Source organism: Cervus elaphus, chromosome 26 (assembly GCF_910594005.1).
Source record: "Cervus elaphus chromosome 26, mCerEla1.1, whole genome shotgun sequence".
Classification (NCBI taxonomy): domain Eukaryota; kingdom Metazoa; phylum Chordata; class Mammalia; order Artiodactyla; family Cervidae; genus Cervus; species Cervus elaphus.
Genome location: NC_057840.1, coordinates 33,659,555 through 33,685,300, shown reverse-complemented (window position 1 = coordinate 33,685,300; position 25,746 = coordinate 33,659,555). Strand labels below are relative to the sequence as shown.

Genomic DNA, 25,746 nt, shown 5'->3' with positions numbered 1-25,746 from the left:
AAATACTTCAAGTTTTCTGGAGTACTGAGATTTTGATTTAAATAGCAGCAGCATAATAAATGGGCTTCCCCAGTGGCTCAGATGGTAAGGAATCCGCCTGTCAATGCAGGAGACACAGGAGACGCGGGTTCAATCCCTGAGTTGGAGAGGTCCCTGGAGAAGAAAACAGCAACCCACTTCAGTGTTCTTGCCTGGAGCATCCCATGGACAGAGAGCCTGGCGGGCTACAGTCCACTGGGTCGCAGAGAGTCAGACAGGACTGAGCAACTAACACTTGCACTTTCAGCATAATAAATTATTAAGGGAACAGTCATAAATAAAACTTTGTTCTATTGAAAGTAGGCTGAGGTGATTTCTCCAGACACAGAAAGAATCCCTGAGTCCTATAATACCAGATGGTATTTTTCTTGCAATACCATTTGCAAGAACGAGGTCACGAGGCAGAGTCTAATTATCCACAAACTAGAATACGATGAAAAATGTCCTGTTTGTGGAGATTTCTTCAAGTACCTGGACATTTCAGTGTAGAAATTCCATCGCTTAGCACCAGGAGAAAGTGGTGAAATAAATTGCTTCCGATTTTTTTTAAGAGATGCTGAGTAGGATTTCATCAAATGTGATAAAGCTCATGAGATGATGTGTCGTCGTAACCAGAAAACACACTCAGGATCCATGGGGTCTGATCTCCTGGATCTAAAGTGAAGAGCAGAAGAAAGGCAGACAGAGCACCTGTCGGGCTTCCTGGGAGCACCGTCTCCTGCAGAAAAGAAAGAGGCCTTGGTCCAGGAGGCGGAGGAAATCCTGTCACTTTCCTTCCCAGTCCACCTCCAGCCCCGCCCTCACTGAGGGGCTCCCATGTCCCCCACCCCCACCCCCACCCCAGGCCCAGCAGCTTCTTGTCCCCTCCTCCTTCCTTCCTGCATCACAGAGTCACCCCAGGCCCTGACACCCCCTGCTCAGGCTCAGGACTGGAGCCAGTGACGAATCAATCTGCTCCCTTCACTCAGGTCCGATCCTCCCTGAGGGGGGCCTAAAGGGCCAGGGAGCAGGTCCCTGGAGGAGGGGCCTTGCTTCCTGACAGCCCTGGGGGGCTGCAGGCAAACCTCCTTCCTTCCCTCCCCTCCAGCCTCTGAGCAGCAGCACACACAGCTCTCAGGACCAGGGTCCCTGCCCCCCATCTCTTCCTGGTCCCGCCCAGCTGGGCGCCTCCACCCCAGCTCAGGCCCACCATCCCCAGGCACCTCTGCTCAAGGCAGGGCCGCTCAGTGATGGAGGCTCTGGGTCCCCAGGAGGCTGGTGACGGGCAGGCCACAGGCTGAGTCAGAACTGCTGCTGCCCCAGGAGCACAGGCCTGGCCTCGCCCCTTCCCACAGTCTCTGCTGTGGGGCTCCTGCCTTGCCTGCTTGGCCCAAGCCACTTCCGGTGAGAATAGGCCTTTGGAGTTGGGTCTGCAAAGGCCTTCCCACCCCTTCCTCCGGGGCTGAGAGCCCGGCCCCTCTCATCTCGGCCCCTGGGTGGGTCCCCTCCTCACTGACACGTCATGTGGAGCCCCCACATTCTCACACCACCCACCCTGGGCCCTGCCAGACAGCAGTCTCTGCAACTTCAACAGGTTCCCAGCCTTCCTGCACCCCAGCCACCCCCCACTTCCCATTGTCATCTGACAGTGAGGAGCCATCAGAACTGAGGCCTGAGCCTGTCTGAGTTCTTGCTATCAGGTTATATGAGGTCTTACTCACCTGGCTCATTTCCAGGATGAGGAGGTACAGTGAAGGGCAGGGGTTGGATGGGATTCCCAATGCCAGGAGGAAGGGGTGGGAAGGCCTTTGCAGACCCAACTCCAAAGGCCCATTCTCACAGGAAGTGGGCCAAGCAGGCAAGGCAGGAGCCCCACAGCAGAGACTGTGGGAAGGCGTGAGGCCAGGCCTGTGCTCCTGGAGCAGCAGCAGTTCTGACTCAGCCTGCGGGATTTCCCTCCCCGTCCTCACACCAGGCCCTGTGCCCCTGATTCCCTCTGGATTCTGCCCTCAGTACCTCTTCTTGTAAAGGCTCCAGGCTACTATGATGCCCATTATGAAGAAACTGGCGAGAACCCCGAGGACAATCCTTGTGGTGAGATCGATGGCTGTAGCCCTGGGCTGGACTGCAGGGGGGCCCGTGGTCGGTGATGCTGCAAGGAGAGTAAGAGTCAAGCCCTTGTCCAGACCCCAAACTCGGCAGATGCCTCCTCAGCCCCCTGACTCAGGTACCCCTACTGTGCAGACAGTGTACACCCATCACATGGAGGCCGCAGTGATAGACCCCCAGGTGAGATGGGGGGAAGGGAGGAGCCCAGTCCTCACAGGGCTCTGACAGCTAATGGGGAAGCAAGGTTTCCAACACAGCCACTCAGTCCTGCTGTGACATCAGAGACGGTGACATGAGGATGGAGTCCTCAGGAGCTGACAGCAGAGGTGGTATTGACAGATTTCCAGAAGGAGGATTGGGGACATTTAAAAGAAGATTCCATAAAGAGGGTACAGTGAGAAATAAATCCCAGAAATCAGTAAGATGTCTACAGGTTTGGCATCAGCAAAAATCCATACTCACTCGTTCAAAGGCCTGTGCTGTGAGGAGAGACGTCAGGAGGTGGAAGAGGAAGGAGGATGACAGAGCATCCCCGGGACATTGTTCTCCCAGGACAACTCCCTTTATTTATTTCTCTTTTTACATTCTTTTATTTTATTTAACACCAAAACCACTGTGTATTGGGGTATAGCTGATTAACAACGTTATGATAGTTCCAGGTGAACCGCGAAGGGATCCAGCCATAGATATACATGTGCCCCTTCTCCCCTAAGCCCCTCTCCCATCCAGGCTGGCACATAACATTGAGTAGAGTTCCATGTGCTATACAGTGGGAGCTTGTTGGTTATCCGTTAACATATAGCACTGCGTACATGACCTCCCCAAAGTCCCTAACTATCCCTTTCCCTGGGTACACATAAGCTTGTTTTCTAAGTCTGTGAATCTGTTTTGTAAGTTCCTTTGTACTATTTCTTTTTAGATTCCACATATAAGGCATGTCATATGATATTTCTCCTTCTCTTTCTGACTTACATCACTCAGTATGACACTCTCTAGGGCCATCCATGTTTCAGGAACAGCTCACTTTAGATGGATCACTTTGCTAAAACACACACACACACAGACACACACACGCACACCCAGACGGTGGGTTCACATCACCTTGCGTGGACTGCCACGTCCTTATGCTCCTCTCACCTGTGCTCTTCAACATTTCCTCCCAGCGCACCATAAAATCCTGAAGCCAGGCCCGACAGTCTCTCATGGAGACCCTCTTCAAGTAGTCGGTCACAGCTCTGTCATTCTCCCACTTCTCTTTCATCCGCCTCCCTCCAGAATGAACCACTGTCCAGTGTTCATTCTCTGAATCAAAGCGGAGCCACATTTGGCCATTGAAGCCAAACTGCCAGGATCCACTGATGTGTCCATCCTCTTCCCACCGGCACGTCATCCTGGCCTGCAGGGTCAGAGGGCCTGACCCACCGAGGAAAAGAAAGAGCTCAGCCTCTGGACTTGACAAATTCCTTGCCTCACCTTGGTCCACCTCCCCTGGTCCTGGCTAATCAGGCCCTGTTCTCTCCTCCAAGGCCCTCTTCTTCCACTGGACTACTAGGGAAGGACCAATATCCAGTTGAATTTTTCACCCATAAACAAAGGATGTAGCTAAGCCCCCAGTGTGCTCCTTCAGTATTTGGACTTGCTCACTCATCCCTGGACTCAATGGACATGAGTTTGGCTTGATGGACATGAGTTTGAGCAAGCTCTGGGAGTTGGTGAAGGACCGGGAACCCTGCCGTGCTGCAGTCCATGGCGTCGCTAACAGTGGAACACGACTGAGCGACTGACCTGAACTGAACTGAACTCACCTCTGGCCATGTGTTTCTCAGGTATGACGTCAGACAATCGCCACTTGAGCAAGTCCCCGATGTCTCTCAGTGTTTCTGTCTGTGTTTCCCAAGTGTGCGTAGTTTTCACCTCCTCTCCCAATGGACTTGTGGATTGGATCTTGGCGCCACCACAGTCATAGGAGAGAAAAACATTCCCATCTACCTGGCCTTGAACCACACACCATGGCTCTCCAGGACTAGGCTGAGGATCGATGGTGAAGTTGTAGCAAAGAGAGTGAGGATCTGTGAAGGAAAACGCAGGTGAGGGCAGAGTTGGGAGAAGAAGACCCTTTACCTCCTCCCTCAACTTATGTGAGAGCAGAGTACAGCTGCAGGGCTGGGTGGGCAGAGCAGGAAGGCCCCCCTGCCCCCCAACACCACCTACAGGCTGAGCAAGTGGAGAAGGCTCATAACATTATCTCCACTCTGCTCCTAAGGCCAACACAGAACCCAAAGCTGCAGAAAGGAGAATTCACATTTAGGGGTCACAGGACTTAGCAAGGCCAGGGAGATGCTGCTGATCTACAACTAGGAAGGGTCTTGGAAGCCTGGAGAAAGGCCTGGCCCACCTGGCTTGAAAGAGAAAATCCAGAACTTCCGAGGCAGGTGGTAGAGGAGGGGATTAAAGGCTCAGAGAAGCGAATCTGCCAGGGCGGACATGGTTTGAAAGGGCAGGAAGGTGTGCAGGCCACCAGGTTCTGTGGAGCCCAAGAGGAAAGAGTGGAGGAGAAGCATCTCCAACAGGTCCAGGATGACTCTTGCTGAAGGTCATCAATGGTGGGAGGAGATGGTGTACCTGTGGGCTTCCAGCAGGAGTAAGGATGGAGAAGGTGGAAAGAGCTGATGCCAGGGGGAGTGCTCTATTTCAGACACAAAGTAAATGCAGTGGTCAAAGTGACTAGAGAGTCCCAGTGTAGCCAGGCCTGACTGCAGAGAGTGTGATGCTGGCTCATAGCACAGGGCAACCCTAGAGGCAAACGGATGAGCAGTGAGCGCTGTTAAAAACTACACGATTGAAAGGAAAAATTAAAAAACAAAACCAGAGACAAACACAAGACTGGATGTTCAGGAAGCTGAATGCTGACATGCCAACAAAATGTCCAGATCCTCTGTGCAGTTTCCAGCACTGAGTCAGGTCTTATATTCAGAATCCATTACTAGAGACAGAGATGCCAGGCATTAGCAAGGAGGGCCCTCTTATCACCACAGCAAGTGCACAGGTCCTTCTGGCCTTTGGAAGCCACATGGTCAGTGACTGGGGTAAGTGTACACTTGGCAGAGAAGCCACCCCCATATTCACAAGGACCTAGTGTTGGTCTGACATCATGTCCAGCAATCTGAAACATCACCACGGCCGCCTGTTATTACTGTGGTGCCTGAGATCTGTGGTAAGGAATACACAACTCTCCCACATCCTGCTCACAGGAATGTCACCCATTCACTGATCCTCATTTCACATTCTCATTCACATTTCACATCCACTGCATTTGCAATATGAATGAAAAATCTTCACAGATAGTAAATTGCCGTGAGGGCTAACATAGAAGCAATTTCCAAGTTCACACTTCTGACACTGACTTTCATCCCCCAATAGTACGTGTGAACAATGTCATATTCTGGAGAAAATGTTAGAGTACCAACCTACAACCTCTCCAGGGCTGCAGGAGTGTCATCCCTATCCTATCTCCATTTAATTCCTAGTGCAGCCATTGATTTCTATAATTGTACATATGACATAATTCAGGCTCTGTAGACCATAGTTTTCTGTTACAACTGCTGTCCTAGCACAAAAGCAGTCACAGACGATTGGTGAACGATGACCTGCTTCTTGGGCAGATGACCCAGCAGAACCTGTGACGTCAGAGGTATCTGTGGTCAGAAAGGCGCTATGTGCCGAATATGGCATTTTACTTGGAGGTTCACAACACAGACCCTTTATGTCCTGAAGCAAGGCCAAGCGATGTGCAGTGGGGAATACTACACCATTTAAATGTGGCTCCTGCTATGGTCCTGGGGGCTGGTAGAGATGAGGCCTCTGGTCCTGGAATGTCAAAGTTGTCCATCATGATCTGGGCTCATCAACCCCTAAACATTAGTTCAGATGGACCAGCCATCATAGGATAGAATTGATCATGTGGTTTGGCATAAGCAGGGCCACAGGGAACAAATAAGATGTACCTGCGGGTGGCCTAGGCCTGACATCAGAATGGTTGTATGACCACTGTTCTCCAGGGCCTGCCCCCGTGGCTCAGCAGTAAGGAATTCGCCTGCAACATAGGAGCTGAAGTAGATGTGGGATCTATCCCTGGGTGAGAGAAGATCCCATGGAGGAGGGCATGGCAACCCATTCCGGTGTTCTTGCCTGGAGAATCTCTTGGACAGAGGACCCTGGTGGGCTATAATCCATAGGGTTGCAAAGAGTTGGACATGACTGAAGCGGCTTAGCATGCACACACTATTCTCTGCTCATGCCTGAGACTTCAGGCAGTGTCCCCTATATCTCCATGGACCAAGGAAGCCACTCTAGAGCAGAGGGGGTCAGGGGACATTAGCCCATATCTGCTGGACCCACACTCCTTTCACATTCATGCCAACCAGAACCTACAAGACAGGACAGAGTAAGTTTCTGGTTCATAAACAGGAAGCTAAGGCACCCCTTGGATGAATCCCTAGGGGATGAATCATCTATCACTGTGGTGTGACCCAGCGCAGCCACTCGGTTCTTTTGGTTTTTCAGGTCATCTTTGCCTGCTCTTCTAGCACAAATGTGAAGATGTATTAACCACACAGACACCAAATGGCTTGTGGAGACTGACAGATTTACTCTCTGTCTTTTGAAGAAAAGGTTCTCCAACTCCTGTCCTTTTTTTCCTTTCCAACTCCTGTCTTAACTAATGGCTATTATAGACCGCTGTGTCCATGGTCTTAGGGAATATGAATGTGGGACCGAAGGGTAGAAGTGGGGGTGCCCTGTGTCAGATACTTTGGGAAACTCTTTTCCTAGCTCTCCTGCTTTATGTCCTGGGGGCCAGGCTGGGAGGCTTCTGCTGGGGTGAATTCTCAGGCAAGAGGATAGGGTGCCAGTTGACAGAGGGCAGGTTTAGGGTCCCTTCACAGATGGGAAGTTGTTGGAGGCCCTGAGGTTCTTGGGATGGGGAGGGATATGGAAAGAATAGTGTTGTAACCAAGCAGGACTCTAAGGAGGCTTCCTAGGACAGACTCCACGCATCTCCCCGCCCGTCCCTCCCGCACTGCCCGCCCACTCCCCACCCAGGTTGCGGACTCCACCTAGACCCCTGCCCATCTCCCGCTCCCACCCTCCGCCCAACGCAACTGCTCAGACTGCACCCAGCCTTCCCCTGCACCCCGTGGGTTCGGCCCCTCGGGAGCGGCCGCGACCTGTCCTGCACGGACTCCAACGGATCCGAATCCCCGAGGGGCGGCCCGGGGATTGCAGCAGCACTTCTTGCGGCCGCCCTGGCTCCCACTTCTCCCTGCTTCCCCTCCCTTCCTGCTGGGATTTCTTTTTCACCCAGATCGTGTCTTTTACATACAGGGATTGGGAGGGCCGGGAGACGGCAACCAGCCCGGGAGTGGGGGCGGAGGAGCAGGAGCGCAGCGGGAAAGGAGCGCGGGGAGTCTAAAAGCAGGAGGCGGCCCGGCGCAGGTTCCCGAACCCGGCGGACACCCGCGTCCCTCTCGGGGTCTTAAGGCCCCGCGTCCGCTCCCGGTAGGTTAATCCCCGAACTCACCGCCTCGCACTGGGCAGAACCAGAAAGACCCGAGTAGAAGCAGGGCCGCCAAACTAAGACGCGCTACGGAGTCAGTGGTCGTGGCCATCAGCACGTGGAAGGTCTTTGATCTGACTTCGCTGGGGGAGCGGAGCTATTTATAGAGAGGCCGCCCCGCCCTTCCGTCCATTCCCACCACTTCCCCGCCGGGTCACCCCGCCCCCTTCCTCCTCAGGTGACGCCCAGACAGTCCCGGGGAACCCCGGGGCCTCCTTCTCCGGCGTCCGAAGCCTCGCCTGGCCCCACCCAGCCGCCCCCTCCTGACTGACTCCTGTCTCCTCCTGTCCCTCAGCGTTTCTTTTCTCCTCCGAATCCTTCTGGCCCCTCAACTTTCCTCCCATCCCCGCCTGCAGTCTTCCTGTGGTGGTGTCCCTCAGTCGTGTCCGACTCTTGCGACCACGTGGACTGTAGCCCGCCGGGCTCTTCTGACCGTGGGGATTCTCCAGGCAAGAGTCCTTCAGTGGGTCGCCATGGCCTCCTTCTTCGGATCTTCCTGACCCTGGGATCGAAGCCCGATCTCTTACGTTGCAGGCAGAGGCTTGACCGACTAAGGTTGGAGGGAAGCCCTGCTCTTCTTAAAAGACTCAAGATTTCCACGCCACCCACCACCCCACAGCTACCCACACCAAAGAACTCTGCGGATCTCTTGAAAGGGCCTGGAGACAGCCCTTCATTGCAGTGTCATCAGCAATATGTTTTCTAGTCGTTTTTGTCCCAGAGTAGTCCTAGACCTTTTGTGGGCCAAAGTGACTGTTCATTAGAAAGAGTTTGAGGACTGAGGCCAGAACCTGAATTTCCAGGTTCCCGGTGGAGACCGGGATCCAGCGCTGCCACCGGGCGCCACCTGGCGGGCTCTTCCGGCTGCTTGTTCTACACTGGTAGCCTGTGTGATCCATTTTCCTCCTCCTCAAAATTTACTTTTATGCAGCATCCAGCCAGCACTGAACATCTCACGTTCACATCTCAGGGCTATCCGCTGATGATGAGTGAGATGATCTATCACTCTTTGGGACTGACAAGACCTCCTAATTCTTGGGAAGTGGTCTATCTATGACATAGAGGTTTATCAATGACATTGAGAGATCAACGTCTGTGACAGAGGGATCCATCTCTGTTATTTCGGGGCTCTTGGGCTTGACTAGCTTCAGGGGTGACTGAGCCCTGACCTCGGAGGGTCGCGCTGACCCCTCAGCACGGGCAGTGCTCCATTTCATGTCTTGTCACTGAGTGAGGCTGGCTTCCCTCTTTCTAGATTTGGAAATGGATGCGAGCAGAATATTAAGGAAGTAGCAAGAGCAATCAGGTGGAGTTTCATGTTCTTTTAGGGAGGCTCATTGTCAACACTCATTAAAATCACCTCCCGGTTGATTCTACTCCCATCTGGGGTCTACTCTGTGTCCAGGTGCCGGGAGAATGCACGGGTGGGGGTGGCCAGGCCTGTCCAGAGAGGCCCGTTGTCCCCCACCTGGCTGCCCTGACCAGGACTCTAACACTGTCCCTCTTTCTCCTGTTCTCCCAGTCACTTGCCTCTTCACCAGACTCCTCCACTGGAGCTACATGGTCCCCGTGTTGCCTCTTGCCAGAGATTAAACCCAGGCCCCTGTTCCCCAGGCCTATGCATGAGAGTCTTCCCCTGACACATCCATCACCTGAACCCACAAAGTTGCTTCCCCACCCAAGCCTGTGTCCAGTCCTCCTTCCAGGCCACATGTGTCTCTTGTCCCCAAATTGTTACACACCAGGCTCTTGGACTCCTTAATCTATCAGAGGAGAGACAATAGAAATAAATCAAATTTCTTAATCAAAAGAAATTGAGGCAAGGCTTTATTGGGGCTCTTGCTGCACCATAGGGGAGCGAGAACAAATGACAGGTTCCTTCCTTGCTTGCTCCCCAAGGTGGTGGGGCGAGCTGGTTCCTTCTATGGGGTGAGGGGAGGGGTGTGCCCAGGGGTCAGTCAGAGGGGTGGCTTAGGTGACCTGCTGATCCCTTAAGTGTTGTGTGCTGGGGGCACGTGAGATATGCTGCTTTTCCTCTGGGCTCTTCAAAAGTGGCAGTTGGGTTTTTCATCTCTTTTTCATCTTTTTCCCAGAATTTGCTCCAAATACTCAACTAAAAAACAGTCTAGTTTTAAAAGACTTTATGCTTTATTGGGTGTAGCTGATTAACAAATAGTGTTGGGATAGTTTCAGGTGAACAGCTAAGGGACTCAGCCGTGTACATACATGTATCCATTCTCCCTACACTCCGCTCCTGACAGGCAGCCACATAACACTGAGCAGAGTTGTGGGTTTGATCTCTGCACTGGGAAAATCCCTGGAGAAGGAAAGGCCAACCCACTCCAGTATTCTTGCTGGAAAATTCCATGGACAGAGGAGCTGGCAGGGTACAGTCCATGAGGACAGAGTTGGACACACACAGAGTGTGCACACACAGACACACCATATGCCATATATAGGTCCTTGATGGTTATCCATTTTAAGTAGAGCAGCATGTACATGACCTTCCCAAACTCCCTAACTATCCCTTTCTGCTTCCTTCCCCCAGCAACTGAAAGTTCACTCTTTAAATATGGGAGTCTGTTTCTGAGAATGTAAAACATCCTTATTGCTGATATGAAGAAAGTTTTGCAGGTCTGGATAGAAGATACAACCAGCAACAATATTTTCTGAGACCAAAGCCTAGTTGAGATCAAAGCCCTAACTCTCTTAATTTCTATGAAGGCTAAGAGAGGTGAAAAAGCTGCAGAAGAAAAATTTGAAGATAGCAGGGGGTTGGTTCATGAAGCTTATGGAAAGAAGCCATCTCCATAAAATAAAGTGCAGAGTGTAGTACAAGACCTGACAGAGAAGCTGCCACAAGTTATCCAAGAGATATAGCTGAGATAATCTATGAAGGTGACCATACTAAGTTAGACATTTGCAGTGCAGACAAAAGGGCCACCTATTGGAAGAAGATGCCCACCAGGACTTTGATACCTGGAGAGGAGTAGTCAATGCCTGGCTTCAAAGATTCCAAGAACAGGCTGATTCTCTTGATAAGGACTAATGCAGCAGATTACTGGAAGTCGATGGTCATTTATCACTTGGAAAATTCTAAGGCCCTTTAGAATTAGGCTGAATTTGTTCTGGCTGTGCTCCGTAAATGAAACAATGAAGCCTGGATGACAGCCTATCTGTTTACAACATTGGTGGCCAAATATTTCAAGTCCACAATGGCGATCTATTGCTCAGAAAGAAAGATTCCTTTCAAAATATTACTGCTGATTGACAAAGCATCCAAGAGCCTGATGGAGAAGTACAATGAGATCCATGTTATTTTCATGGATGCCAACACTGGTAAAGAGTACTGCATGCTACGGATAAATCTGTGAAAAGAAGAGTCATAGGATGTGGAAAACCTCATTGTTGTCCTCTTTTCAGAAATTGCCCTGCCCACCCCAACCTTCAGCAACCACCTCCCTGATCAGTCAGCAGACATAGGCACTGAGACAAGACCCTCCACTGGCAAAAACATGTTACCTCATGAAGGCACAGATGATGCTCAAACAACTTTATTTTAGAAACACAGCATTGTTAAACTCTGTATATTATTTATCTAGTCATAAAGCTATTGCACACTTAACAGACTTCAGACAGTGTCAACAAAGCTATATACAAAGTGGGAAATGAAAGTTTGATTGATTCTCTTTATTATGATATTCAATTTATTTCTCTGGTCTGGAACCCAAGCTGAACTATCTCTGAGGTTTTGCTGTATCTACATGGCTTTTGGTCCACATTTTCCATTTGGAACTAACACTGGGTTGATTGTGGAGTAGGATGAGTGAATGATCTACCGTTGAGATACAGTGAAATAGACATCTCAGGACATTATTCAATTTTTCTCCTACAAATGATGTGAGAAAATCCCTGTTATTGCATTTCTGGTACCCCTTGATCCTGATTTATTAAAAAGGCTGTCATTTATATCAATCTGTGAGGATATCCCAGCAGTTTTTTTTATCAGGTTGATTATTCAGGATATGTTCAAACCTTTCACAGGTTTACACTTCTGTGAAGACCTACATGACCTTCTAGAACTAACACCAAAAAAAGATGTCCTTTTCATCATAGGGGAATGGAATGAAAAAGTAGGAAGTCAAGAGATTCCAGGAGGAACAGGCAAGTTTGGCCTAGGCGTATAAAATGAAGGAAGGAAAAGGTTATTTGAGTTTTGCCAAGAGAACACGCTAGTCCTAGGAAAAACACTCTTCCAACAAAACAAGAGATGACTCTACACATGGACATCACCAGATGGTCAATACTGACGTCAGACAGATTATATTCCTTGTAGCCAAAGGTGGAGAACCTCTATATAGTTAGCAAAAGCAAGACCGGGAGCTGACTGTGGCTCAGATCATGAGCTCCTTATGGTAAAATTCAGACTTAAATTGAAGAAAGTAGGAAAAACCACTAGGCCATTCAGCTATGACCTGAATCAAATCTCTTCTATTATACAGTGGAAGTGCCAAATAGCTTCAAAGCATTATATCTGGTACACAGAGCGCCTGAAGAACTATGGATGCAGGTTCATGACGTCATACAGAAAGTGCTGACCAAAACCATCCCCAGGAAAAAGAAATGCAAGAAGGCAAAATGGTTGTCTGAGGAGGCCTTACAAATAGCTGAGAAAAGAAGAGATGCGAAAGGAAAAGGAGAAAAGGAAAGATCTATCTATCTGAATGCAGAATGCCCAAGAATAGCAAGGAGAGATAAGAAAGACTTCCTAGATGATCAGTGCAAATAGAGGAAAACAATAGAAAGGGAAAGACTAGAGATCTCTTCAAGAAAATTGGAGATACCATGGGAATATTTCATGCAAAGATGGACACAATAAAGGACAGAAACAGCAAGAACTTAACAGAAGCAGAAGAGATGAAAAAGGGGTGGCAAAAATAGACAGAAGAAGTATACAAAAAAAGATTTTAATCACCCCGATAACCATGGTGGTGTGGTCACTCATTTAGAGCTAGATATTTTGGAGTGTGAAATCAAGTGGGCCTTAGGGAGAATTACTAAGAACAAAGCTAGTGGAGGTGATAGAATTCCAGGTGAATGATTTAAAATCCTAAAAGATGATGCTCTTAAAATGCTGCACTGAATAGGCACTCAATATTTGGAAAACTCCACAATGGTCACAGGACTGGAAATGGTCAGTTTTCATGTTCAAGCTACCATAGCAGTATACACATCTCACAGCAAGGTCATGCCCCAAATCCTTCAAGCTAGGCTTCAGCGGTATGTGAAGCAAGAATTCCCAGATGTATAAGCTGGATTTAAAAATGCAGAGGAAGCAGAGGTCAAATTGGTAACACCTGCTGGATTACAGAAAAGGTAAGGCAATTCCAGAAAACATCTACTTCTGCTTCATTGACTATGCAAGAGCCTTTGACTGTGTGGATAACAACAAACTGTGGAAAATTCTTAAAGAGATGGGAATACGGGACCAGCTTACCTGTCTCCTGAGAAGCCTATATGCAGGACACAAAGCAATAGTCAGAACAAGACATGGAACAATGGACTGGCTCAAAAATGGAGTAAGTTAAGGCTGTATGTTGTCATTCTGCTTATTCAAATTCTATGCAGAGTACATTGTGTGAAATGCTGGGCTGGATGAATCCCAAACTGGAATCAAGTTTGCCTGGACAAATAACCTCAGATGTGCAGATGATAGCAACCGAATGGCAGAAAGTGAAGAGGATCTAAAAAGCCTCTGACAGAAGGTGAAGGAACAGAGTGAAAATGCTGACTTAAAACTCAATTTCGAAAAACTACGATTTTGGCATCCGGGGCCATCACTTCATGGCAATAATATGGGAAATAGTGGAAAAAGAGGCAGATTTTATTTTCTTGACCTCCCAAAGCACTGTGGAAGGTGACTGCAGCCATTAAATGAAAATTAATTTTAATTAAGAAATGAAAAGATGCTTGCTCCTTGGAAGAAAAGCTAAAGAAAAGAAAAAAATAATTTTACAGTGGCCTCTACATGTCTGAGTGAGGGGAAGAATCACACATCTTTCAGTTTAAATCCAAGAGTAGAACTAGTTAAGCTTTGGAAAAAGGCATGTCAAAAGCCAAGACAGGCCAGAAGCCAGGCCTTTAGCATCAAACAGTTGGTCAAGTTGTGAAAGCAAAGGAAAAGTACTTAAAGGAAATCAAAATGGTCCTCTAGTGAACACATGCATGATAAGAAAGCAAAACTGACCATCAAGGTCAAGCGATAAAATTGGTTTGAGAAGAAAAAAGAAAGATGCTGAGTAGGATGTGCAGTGCAAAGACATCACTTTGCCAGTAAATGTTTGTCCAGTCAAAGCTATGGATTTTCCAGTAGTGATGCACGTGAGAGTTGGACCGTAAAGAAGGCTGAGTGCTAAAGAACTGATGCTTTTGAATTGTAGTGCTAGATAGGACTCTTGAGATTCCCTTGGACTGCAAGGAGATGAAACCAGTCCATCCTAAAGGAAATCAACCCTGAATATTCATTGGTAGGACTGAAGCTGAAGATGAAACTCCAATACTTTGATTCCTGATGTGAAGGGCCAAGTCATTGGAAAAGACCCTGATGCTGGGAAAGCTTGAGGGCAGGAGGAGAAGGGGATGACAGAGGATGAGATGGTTGGATGGCATCACTGACTCAATGGAGATGAGTCTGACAGTACTCTTCGAGATACTGAGAGACAGGGAAGCCTCATCTGCTGCAACCATGTGGCCGCAAAGAGTTGGACACGACTTAACGACTGAACAACAATTCACGATATGTGAACCGCTCAATCAGTGGCCAAAAAGTTACAATTTATCTTCTTTATTTGTAGTAATTCATTATTTATTCTGAATATGAATCTCAATCAATGGGGAAATAAACCTACTTTTCAAAACAGACATAGTTTATGTGGTAAAGTCTGGCTCCTCCTTGCAGAGGGGGAGGCATAGAGGAACACAGCAGAGTCACCACTGAGGGTGCAGATCTCGATGAAATAAACAACGATTTTATTGCTCAAGTTCCAGAATAGATCTTTGGATCCAGGTTATCAGGATACGGTTGGGATCGAGAGCTAGACTGCATGTTACTTTAAGAGCTTTCTTTTTATTCTTCGCTTCCACAATAAATGTAGCTCAATCATCAGTTCTGTTTAATCCCAGAAGGTGGAAAAACGGTGAAATGTCCTGAGTTCCCTCCTTGATTAGAAAAAGAAGCTTGAAGTATTTATATTTTTTGTAATAGTGAAATACTGACTTAAATATTACTATATGAAATAAAATGACTAAAAGAGACATTCAGACATAATATTTTGTTCTGTTGAAAATACTCTGAAGATGTTTCTCTGAACGTAGAAAGGATCCCTGAGTCCTGTAATAGCAGATGGTATTTTTCTTCCACTATCACCATTTGCAACACTGAGATTGCCATACAGAGAAGAGTCTCATTTTCCCAAACTAGAAGAAGAAAGTGTCCTGTTTGAGGAGATTTCTTATTCAGCAAGTTGAATATTTCAGTGCAGGGATTCCGTCACTTAGCACCAAGAGAAAGACGCCAAAGAGGATGGGAAGAAAAAAAGAGACTGAGAAGCCTGTTCACCATATGACCTGTCAGAAGACAATGAGCATCTGGGTCAGCACAACTGGAAGGCAGGCTCCGCATACTGGTCTGATCTCCTGGCTCTGAAGTGGTCAGTAGAACAAAGGCGGCCAAGCAAAGACTGAGTCCTGAGGCCGACAGAGAATGTGTCAGGGGCTTGATGGGAGCAGCATCTCCTGCAGAAAAGAAAGAGGTATTGGTCCAGGAGGCTAAGGAATCCCGTCACTTTCCTGGGGCTGCCCCTCCCCAGCCTCCCAAGCCCCACCCTCAATAGGGGCTCCTATGTCCTTCACTCCCACCCCTACCCCAGGCCCTGACACCCCCTGCTCAGGCTCAGGACTGGAGCCAGTGAGGAATCAATCTGCTCCCTTTACTCAGGTCCGGATCCCCCCCGAGGGGGGCCTAAAGGACCAGGGAGCAGGTCCCGGAGGAGGGGCCTTGCCTCCTGACAGCCCTGGGGGGCTGCAGGCAAACCTCCTTCCTTCGCTCCCCTCCAGCCTCTGAGCCAGCAGCACACACAGCTCTCAGGACCAGGTCCCTGCCCCCCATCTCTTCCTGGTCCCGCCCAGCTGGGCGCCTCCACCCCAGCTCAGGCCCACCATCCCCAGGACCTCTGCTCAAGGCAGGGCCGCTCAGTGATGGAGGCTCTGGGTCCCCAGGAGGCTGGTGACGGGCAGGCCACAGGCTGAGTCAGAACTGCTGCTGCCCCAGGAGCACAGGCCTGGCCTCGCCCCTTCCCACAGTCTATCCTGTGGGGCTCCTGCCTTGCCTGCTTGGCCCAAGCCACTTCCTGCGAGAACAGGCCTTTGGAGCTGGGTCTGCAAAGGCCTCCTGCCCTTCCTCCTGGGATGAGAGCCCGGCCCCTCTCATCTTGGCCCCTGGGTGGGTCCCCTCCCCGCTGACACGTCATGTGGAGCCCCCATGCTGCTCTCAGCCCCGGGAGTCCTGCCCTCGCCCTGAGCGCCTGCTGTTCTCACACCACCCACCCTGGGCCCTGCCAGCCAGCGGTCTGTGCTCAGTCAGGGGACGTGGCTCAACCCTTTCAGCATCAATAGGCCCTCAGCCTAGTGAGGGCCCCTCCCTTTTCACAATGTCTGCTGACAGTGGGGACTCTCAGAACTCAGGGCCGAGCTCGTCCCAGTTCTGCTCTCAGGTGACATGAGGTCTTATCCACCTGCTCATTTCCAGGATGAGGAGGGTCAGTGAGGGGCAGGGGTTGGCTTGGATTTATCTTTCTCCTCCTCACACCATGTCTTGTGCCCCTGCCTTCCCACTGGATTCTGCCCTCAGTACCTGTTCCTGTAAAGGACACAGCCCACGAAGACAGTTATGATGAAACTGGTGAGGAGCACGGGGAGGATCCAGGCTTTAGACTTGGTGGCTGTGGCCGTGGGCTGGACTGCAGAGGGGCCCATGGTCGGTGATGCTGCAAGGAGAGTAAGAGTGATGCCCTTGTCCAGACCCCAAACTCGGCAGATGCATCCTCAGCCCCCCTGACTCAGGTACCCCTACTGTGCAGACAGTTTGCACCCATCACATGGAGGCCACAGTGATAGATCCTCAGGGGAGATGGGGGGAAGGGAGGAGCCCAGTCCTTACGGGGCTCTGACAGCTAATGGGGAAGCAAGGTTTCCAACACAGCCACTCAGTCCTGCTGTGACTCAGAGACGGTGACATGAGGATGGAGTCCTCAGGAGCTGACAGCAGAGGTGGTATTGACAGATTTCCAGAAGGAAGATTGCTGACATTTAAAAGAAGATTCTGGAAAGAGTGAGAAATAAATCCCAGAAATCAAAAAGATGTCTACAGGTTTGGGATCAGCAAAAATCCATGTTCAGTTGTCCAAAGGCCTGTGCTCTGAGGAGCGACGTCAGGAGGTGAAAGAGAAAGGAGGATGACAGAGCATCCCCGGGTCATTGTTCTCTCAGGACAACTCAACTCCAATAGATCACGTTCTCAAACACACACACACACACACACACACACACACACACAGGGTCCATGTCACCATGAGGGGACTGTCACTTTCTCCTCCCTTCTCACTTACCCGAGGTCTTCAACATTTTCTCCCAGCACACCATGAAAGCCTGAATCCAGGACCGACAGTCTCCCATTGACATCTTCTTCAGGAAGTCGGTCACAGCTCTGTCATTCTCCCACTTCTCTTTCATCCATCTGCCTCCAGGGTGATCCACTCTCCAGTGTCCATTCTCCGAATCAAAGTGGAGGCTCATTATTCCATTCAAGCCAAACTGCCAGGATCCACTGATGTGTCTGTCATCCTCACAGCGACATGTCATCCTGGCCTGCAGGGTGAGAGGGTCTGCTCCCACCGTGGGAAAGATAGAGCTCAGCCTCTGGGCTTGACATATTCTTTGCCCCTGGGTCCACCTCCCCTGGGTCCACGTCCCCTGGGCCCAGCTGATCTGGCCCTGGTCTCTCATGCAGCAGCTGCTCTTTCCACTGGACGAGTAGGGAAGGACCAACATCCAACTGCACTTTTAAGCCCCGATCTGCTCCTCCTGTACTTGGACTTTCTAACTTACCCGTGACCGTGGGTTTCTCCAGTGTAAAGTCACGCAGATGGTCCCTGATATCTCTGAGTGTTTCTATCTGTGTTTCCCAGGCCTTTACGGTTTTCATTTCTTCTGCCAATATACTTGTGAATATGATCTTAGCATGACCACAATCATAGGACAGAAAAACCTCTCCGTCCACCTGGCCTTGAACTTCACACCATGGCTGTCCAGGTCTGGGCTGAGGATCGATGTTGAAGTTATAGGACAGAGAGTGAGCGTCTGTGAAGGCAAACCACAGAGAGGGTGAGGGTGGGAGAAGAAGACCCGTGGGCCTCCTCCCCCAGGGCTGTGACAGCAGAGGAAGGCTGCAGGCTGGGCTGACAGAGCAGGACCCCCGTCTGCCCCCCACCCCTCACCAGGCACGACTGAGGAAGACGACGAAGCCTCAGGCAGGCAAGAAACCCCACAGCCCTGGAGACGCCCCGTTTCCACTCTGCTCACAAGCTCTGCACATGGCACTAAGCCACACATACGTTTCCCAGGGATGGGCCAGGCTGGTTCAAAAGGAAAGGCCCAAACCCAGAGGATGTCAGGTTCTCTCTGAGTGTCTGTGGGAGATGCAGAGGGTAAGGGGGCTGTTCCTGAGGAAGCGGATCACAGCCAGTGGGGGTGTGGGTGGGGAGGATGAGCACAGAACCCAAAGCTGGAGAAGGGAGAGTTTATAATTATGGGTCACTTGGCTTAGCAAGGCCAGGGAGATGCTGCTGATCTCCCACTAGGATGGGACTTGGAAGCCTGGAGAAAGGCCTGGCCCACATGGCATGAAAGAGAAAGTCCAGAACTTCCGAGGCAGGTGGTAGAGGAGGGGATCCAAGGCTCAGAGAAGTGACTCTGCCAGGGCGGACATGGTGTGAAAGGGCAGGAGTGTGTGCAGTCCACCAGCTCCATGGGAAAGCCTGATGGACTCTATGGAGCCCGAGAGGAAAGCGTGGATGAGAAGCATCTCCAATAGCTCAAGGACGATTTTTGCAGAAGATCAGGGATGGTGGTAGGACATGGTGTTCCTGTGGGCTTCTATCAGGAACAGGGATGGAAGTTGTGGAAAAATCAGATTCCAGGTGGGGATGCTCAGGGTCAGCAGAAAGTAGGTGCAGGGGTCAAAGTGATTAGAGAGTCTCAGTGCCAGCCAGGGCCTGACTGCAGAGAATATGATGCTGGCTCATAGCACAGGGCAATCCTAAAGGCAAACAGATGGGCAGAACCTAGATTCAAACTGTACCATTGAAAGAATTAAAGAGTGGCAGCACACAGGGCTGGATGATCAGGAAGCCAAAGGCAGCCATCCCTACAAAACATCTGATCCAGGCCCATTTTCCAGATCTGAGCCACTTCTCAGAAGGTATCACGAGAGAAAGAAGCCATGTTCTATAGAGGAGGGCCCTTTCATCACCACATCTAGTGCAAAAGTCCTTCCATTCTTTCCCAAAGAGCCACATGGTTATTTACTGGGGTAAGTGAACCTGCAGAAGCAGAAACTACTCTCACATTCACACTGCACCTAGTGTGTTTCTAATATCAGGCACAGGAACCAGAGCATCATCATGGTCCCCCAGTTGTTGAAGCGATGCTCTGACTTCTCAGCCATCAATGGACAGCACTCCAGGTTCTTCTTACAGTGGTTATCACCGGGTCCACAGACCACACAGCGGTCATTTCACATGCCCTGGTCTTGTGACATGCATGGAGACCTGAGTAGCTAGTAAATTAACGTGGGGTGAAGGCTACTGTATTAGTGAACTCCAGATTCAGACTTCAGACCCTACCTCCCCACCCCCAATGGTACATGTACACAATATCCTGGAGGAAATACAGAGACAAATAACCAAGGTACAACCTCTAGAGGCCTTCAGGAGCTCCAGTTAATTACCACTGTGGCCATAGGTTTCCTGTAATAGTACATAAGAAATATTTTAGGCTTTGCAGACCCTAGGTCTCTGCTGCAATCTGCTGTCCCAGCACAAAAGCAGTCACAATTGGTGAACGGTGAGCATGGCTGGAGCTGCTTCCTGGGCAGATGACCCGGCAGAACCCGTGACATCAGAGGTATCTCTGGTCAGAAAGGTGCTACGTGCCATTTTCTACTTGAAGGCTCACAACACAGACCCCGAGTGTCCTGAAGCTAGGCCATGTCACTTGCAGTGGGGAAAGTCACACCATTTAAATGTGGCTCCTGGTGTGGTCCTGGGGCCTGGCAGAGATGAGGTCTCTGATCATGGAATGTCAGAGTTGGGCTCATTAACCCCTAATCATTAGTTCAGCTAGACCAGCCATCATAGGATAGAAGTGATTATGTGTTTTGGCATAAGCAGGGCCACAGGGAACAAATAAGACCCACCAGCAGCTGGCCTAGATGTGACACTAGAGTTGTTATGTGGCCACTATCCTCTGCTCACACCTGTGGCTTCCCCTATGGGACTTTGGACCAAGGTAGCTATTCTGCAGCAAAGCAGAGGGGACATTAGCCCATAACTGCTGGACGGTTTTTACTTTCCTAAGAAAAAGTACTGCATGTTGAAAACAAATCATTCCCAAAACTAGTGAAAGAAAGCAAAATTCTAAAAGTGAATCACGTGCATTATCTTTAGAAGTTAAGAAAATAAAAAACAGTTGGTAGTAAGATTGTTAGTTCAAATATGTGTGTTTAAACAATTTTAAAAATATTTTGTAAGAATATACCTATACCACAAAGGCAACTATGTGTAAAAAATTTATACAAACATTTTCAGTTCAAGCTAATAAAAGTGATATTGAGAAAGCATTCCACACTAGTAAGTCTGTCTTAGAAAGTTCAGACGCTAAAGCATTCCTAAAGCTCAGTGTTCTGAAAGACAAATCTGCTTCTCTGATGCTGGGTGATGCATGTGACTAGCTGGCTCCAAGTGGGCCTTGACAGGCACATTCCTCCTGACACTGGGGGACTGTAAGAGGAGAGTCAGACACAGGCCCCCAGGGCTGCATGGACCTCTGTGAGACACCAGGCCCTTTGCTGGAACTGCACAACTCCTCTGGATCGAAGGCCCAGCACAAGCCATCACATAAATGGGTCATCAGGACAGTTGATAGGCTGGACTATTTGGTAACCCTCTTTCAGGTACTCGGCCACATCAAACGGGTAGATGTCCACTTAGGGTGTTTGGCCAGAGTCATAAACCCCTGGGCTCTTTAGTAGCAGCATGCTGACTTCTTAGCTGTGGCATGCAGGATCCAGTTCCCCCACAGGGATGGAACCCAGGCCCCTGCATTGGGAGTGTGGAGTCTTAGCCACTGGATCACCAGGGAAGGCTGGAGAACTCATTGTTAACCAGACTTTCAAAAGCCATCCATCGATCCGGTGTTTTTGCTGTTCCCCAGACAGTGAGAGTCCATGGGGAACAAAACTCTGGAGAGGGACTGGCTTTGCTCTTAACCTGAAGTTATTCAATGACAGAGCTCCTAGGAGCCAGGTCTTTGTGGATGACTTCCTTCTGACCAGGTAGCTCATTCCACAGGCAATATGAGCAGCCATGTGAACTAGCTTTTGTTGAGAAGTTGCCTGTGGACTATTGGCCTCTACATATTTGCACTGTCATAAAAATAATTTAAGATCCCCCAAGTTCATGTAAGGCAATCCACCATGGGCTTTTCCCCTTCTTCTGTTCACACATGGGTAATAGGAAGATTTTTGTGATGAAGATCTCGTAGCTTACAACTTTCAGGGAGCATTGTTGTCACCTGAATTTCAGAAGCTTGATCTCTAACTGTCTTTACAAATGCTTGTTGCTCTTTATCTGGATCTTTTTCATCTACATAATCCCCATGGAAAGTACACCAAAAGGTACCTTCTTAGAGTACATCTTTTGAGTTCCTCTCCCTGGTTAGATACTTTGATATCATTCACCTTAGCTTTGGCCTCCAAAAGAGTGACGCTTCTCAAGTCCTACTCCTCTACCCACAAGGGAGGATAACTGGAGATGGGAGTTGTATTGTTGGGTGTGTTGCCTCTCACATACTGAGGCATCTCGGTAGGACTGGGACTGAGACAGGCCTTGGGAACTACTGCTGGCGCTGATGCTATCTTCCAATTCAATCCTTTTCACACTATGAAGATGCAAAACAGCTAATACTAGTACTACAAGAAATATACCTGGACAGCAAATCCCTAGGCTGATATAAAACACACGTGTAGACACGGCTGGAGCTGCATGTACAGGATCATAAATGGGCTCCTCTGCTGGTCGTTTTGTCCAAGGCTGAAGTTTTCCTTCCTCAATTTCTGGATGGAAATTTTTCCTTCGTTTCAACTCTAAGACTGTGAAGCTTTCTGAAGTTACTGTCAAGTTGAGCTATATTTAGTATCATAACTTCAGAATCTACTTTGCCAGGACACGACAGCTCGAGCCCAAACACTGATACAGTGCGTGGGAGTACCGGGGACAGGGGGCGCCGGGGCGGCAGGCAGCCTAGCGGACCCGAGCGGTACCGGCGGCGGCCTTTCGGATGCGCGTCCCCGGGAGACCGGCCCGCACATCCGTCCGTTCAGAGCTCCAGCCTCCACCGCCCAAGAGAAGCCCGGTCACTCGCCGCCGGTCACCCCCGCCCAGGCCCCAGGATGGCCGCGGAGCTCTCCTCGCCCGGCCGCCCTGCAGGTGTTAACTGATCGGTGATATAGAGCGCTGGTCCTTCAAGGGCCGACAGCAGTAGGGACCAGAAAGGGGTCTGTGCGCAGATCGCAAACTTTTTGCTTTTCGCGGCTTTTCTGGGTCCCTTCCCGCCGGGAGGCAGACGGGTCCCAGCCCGCCGGGCTCCAGGACTCCCACTTCCCAAGGGGCGGGCTGGGCCCTGAGGGGCCTCAACAGCATTCCCTGTAGCGTCCTGGCCCCGTCTTCTCCTAGCGTCACCTCCCAAACTCCCCGCATTACTGCTTCACCCAAGGCACCGCTGTTCTGCCCCGGAGAGCCGGCAAGTAGCCCGTGGGAGCCACCGAGGCGCAAAGGGGCCAGGGGAAGGGAAAGAGGAGGCGGCCGCGGCGCCACCCCGCTAGGAGTTTCGCGAACCCCCGCGCCGTCACCACCCCTGTTCAGGTCGTAACTCACCCAACTTCCACGCGCCCCGCCCCCCGCAGCTTCATCCCCGAGCTCACCGCCGGGCGTCCCGCTGAACCAGACAATCAGAAGCAGGACCAGGAAGCCAAGGCAGGTCTCGGGGCCACCCATCTCTCCCTTTGCCACCTGGATCTCAATTTTGCACGAGAGGAGGATGCCAGGTCAGGTGAGCGGATCCTTTCCTCGGGGGCACGTTCTGCACTTCTCTGGCAGCCGGCAGATCCTCTGAGCGGAGGCCAACCCCGGGGCGGGGCCGGGCCGGCGCCGGCGTCACCCGGTGAAGCCGCTTCCGTTCTGGTCTCTGCCCCGCCCCACTCGCCGCCGCAAGGGCTGTTGCCGCCGCCTCTTCCCAATTGAGCTGTGCTTGGACTGATGGCCAGAATCTTCTTAGTTAGATCATTTTGTCATTTTGGTCTCCCTAATTAATAGAAATTGATCAGAGGTCAGGGAAGAATCTCTGGCAAGAAGGTCATGGAGGGGAGAGCTCAGGGCTTCCTCCTTCCCCACCTTGAGCTTGCCTTGGATGATCACTGACCTTGCACTGTACTGAGTTTCCTCAGGGTTCTCCACACCATGTTAGGAAAACTTGAAGGAGCTTTTCAGCCAGCCCAGTTACTGTTTCCGGTGCCAGTTCAGGTGGCAAACTTAACTGATAAAGGTCGTCTGTGTCCTGACCCTTCCACTGACCTGCCCTTCTCTCATCTCTCTCCCTCTCCTCGGGTTTTCTGAGTCCCAGAGACACAGAAGTGTTGAAATTAGGCCAGTTCATCACTCTGCAAGTTTGCTTCAGTCCCATTTGTTTATTATTCCTTCAAATGTCAATGCCAATGCATTTTGAAGAAGGATTCTGTATAATTCTACAGCTTGTTTGCCCCTCCTTTTTTTTAAAATATATAATTGTACAAACTTTGAAAATTACATAGGTTATAATGATCCAGCATTATTTGTCATTCAAAAAAAAAAAAAAAAAAAACCAATTTTCTCTTGGTCCCAGCAACCATTCAGGGGAAATTAAAGTTCCTGAAAGAAGGCCAATTCCAGATGGATTCTACTCTGGTAGAATCAGAAAACAAAAAGATGAGCAAAAGCAATAAATAAATGGGTCTTCATCAAGCTTACATACTTTTGCACAGCTAGGAAACCATAAACAAAACAAAAAAGGCAAACTACTGAATGGGAGAAAATATTTGCAAATGATGTCACCCTTGCAGATAACAAGGGCTTAATCTCCAAATATATGAAAAGCTCTTATAACTCAATAATAAAGACAGGGAACCCAATCAAAGAATGGGCAGAAGATCTAAATAGACATTTCTCCAAAGAAGACTTACACATGGCCCAATGACACGTGAGAAGATACTTAATATCAATATTTATTATTTTTAATTAATTAAAATTTTTATTGTGTACTGGAGTATATGGTTGATGAACAGTGTGTGTTAGTTTCAGGTGTACAGCAAAGTGATTCAATTACACACATACATGTGACTAGTTTTTTTACAAATTCTTTTCCCATTTATGCTATTACAGAATATTGAGCAGACTTTCCTATGCCACAGAAATAAGTCTTTGTTGGTTATCTATTTTAAGTATAGTAGTGAGTATGTGTCAATCCTAACCTCTCAGTTTCTCTCTCTTCATCACCTGTCACCTCTGGATATATGCCCAGGAGTGGGATTGCTGTATCATATGGTAGCTCTGAACCTGCCTGCAATGCAGGAGACCTGGGTTTAATCCCTGGGTCAGGAAGATCCCCTGGAGAAGGAAATGGCAACCCACTTCAGTATTCTTGCCTGGAGAACTCCATGGACGGAGTCTGGTGAGCAACAGTCCCTTGGGTGGCAAAAAGTTGGACAGGACTTAGTAACTGAATCACCACCACATGGTAGCCCTGTTTTTAGTTTTGAAAGGAATCTCCATACCTTTCTCCGTTGTGTGTGTATCAATTTACATTCCCACCAACACTGTGGGAGGGTTCCCTTTTCTCCACAGCCTCTCCAGCATTTATTGTTTGTTCAGTTCAGTTCAGTTCAGTTGCTCAGTCATGTCCGAATTTTGTGACCCCATGGACTGGAAGCCAGGCTTCCCTGTCCATCACTAAGTCCCGGAGCATCCTCAAAGTCATAGACTTTTCAGTATGGCCATTCTGACCAGTATGAGGTTCCTTGAAGGGGGAAGGAGAACAAATGTCAGAGAATGAGGAGTAAAGCTAACCCGTCTCAGCCCCAGGATCCAGGGAACCTGCTGGGCCACAAGGACAGACTTAGGGGACAGAGCAGGGTTGGTGCGCACAGGCCTCGCTACAGAGGCTTCTGCCCCAAAGCCCCGGCTCTGTTCACCTGGACTCCCACAGCTCAGGGTCCAGTCGTCCCAGGGCACGTGGGACCTTCCCTGACCAGGGTCAAACCTGTGTCCCCTGCACTGGCAGGCCAATTCCTATCACTGGCCCACTGGAAAGCCCTCGCCACATCTTTATCCATTCATTTGTCGATTGTCATTTAAGTTGCTTTTATGGCGTCTCAATAGCTCAGACTGTAAAGAATCTGCCTGCAATGCGGGAGACCTGGGTTCAGTCCCTGTGTTGGGAAGCTCCCCTGGAGGAGGGCATGGCAACCCACTCCAGTATTCCTGCCTGCAGAATCCCATGGACAGAGAAGCCCGGTGGGTCACAGTCCATGGGGTTGCAAAGAGTTGAACACGACTCAGCTCCTAAACACACACACATTC

General features: G+C 49.7%; 2 protein-coding genes and 1 pseudogene across 3 annotated transcripts; all 3 read right to left on the bottom strand.

Annotated features, from left to right (window-relative positions):
- Positions 1-263: 263 nt before the first annotated feature.
- Positions 264-3,590, bottom strand: LOC122684486 (UL16-binding protein 3-like). The gene is made up of 3 exons (XM_043888604.1): positions 3,265-3,590; positions 2,035-2,170; positions 264-757 (listed from the first exon to the last, which is right to left on the bottom strand). The coding sequence occupies exons 1-3, from the start codon at positions 3,515-3,517 to the stop codon at positions 694-696; spliced, it is 453 nt and encodes a 150-aa protein (XP_043744539.1). The 5' UTR covers positions 3,518-3,590; the 3' UTR covers positions 264-693.
- A 499-nt stretch (positions 3,591-4,089) lies between these two features.
- Positions 4,090-23,229, bottom strand: LOC122684464 (UL16-binding protein 3-like). 2 transcript variants are annotated; one of them, XM_043888582.1, is made up of 6 exons: positions 23,058-23,229; positions 17,906-18,157; positions 17,407-17,682; positions 16,653-16,785; positions 15,360-15,535; positions 4,090-4,196 (listed from the first exon to the last, which is right to left on the bottom strand). In XM_043888582.1, exons 1-5 carry the CDS (start codon positions 23,128-23,130, stop codon positions 15,394-15,396), a joined length of 876 nt encoding a protein of 291 aa, XP_043744517.1. In that variant the 5' UTR covers positions 23,131-23,229; the 3' UTR covers positions 4,090-4,196; positions 15,360-15,393. The 2 variants fall into 2 exon arrangements, with proteins under 2 accessions (XP_043744517.1, XP_043744518.1); XM_043888583.1 differs by lacking the exon at positions 4,090-4,196 and having other exon boundaries at positions 14,846-15,535; positions 23,058-23,153.
- On the bottom strand, positions 20,871-22,242 carry LOC122684466 (annotated as a pseudogene).
- Positions 23,230-25,746: the final 2,517 nt, after the last annotated feature.

Bases quoted from the DNA above. Each gene is read 5' to 3' on its own strand.
- LOC122684486 (XM_043888604.1), bottom strand. From the start codon at position 3,517: ATGACGTGCCGGTGGGAAGAGGATGGACACATCAGTGGATCCTGGCAG. The intron at 2,171-3,264 runs GTGAGAGGAGCA...CTCTCCTTGCAG, and splicing joins GGAAATGTTGAAGAGCACAG to CATCACCGACCACGGGCCCC. The intron at 758-2,034 runs GTACTGAGGGCA...TCTTTTCTGCAG, and splicing joins TGGAGCCTTTACAAGAAGAG to GAGACGGTGCTCCCAGGAAG.
- LOC122684464 (XM_043888582.1), bottom strand. From the start codon at position 23,130: ATGGGTGGCCCCGAGACCTGCCTTGGCTTCCTGGTCCTGCTTCTGATT. The intron at 18,158-23,057 runs GTGAGCTCGGGG...TTGCCTTCACAG, and splicing joins GTTCAGCGGGACGCCCGGCG to ACGCTCACTCTCTGTCCTAT. The intron at 15,536-16,652 runs GTACTGAGGGCA...TCTTTTCTGCAG, and splicing joins TGTGTCCTTTACAGGAACAG to GAGATGCTGCTCCCATCAAG.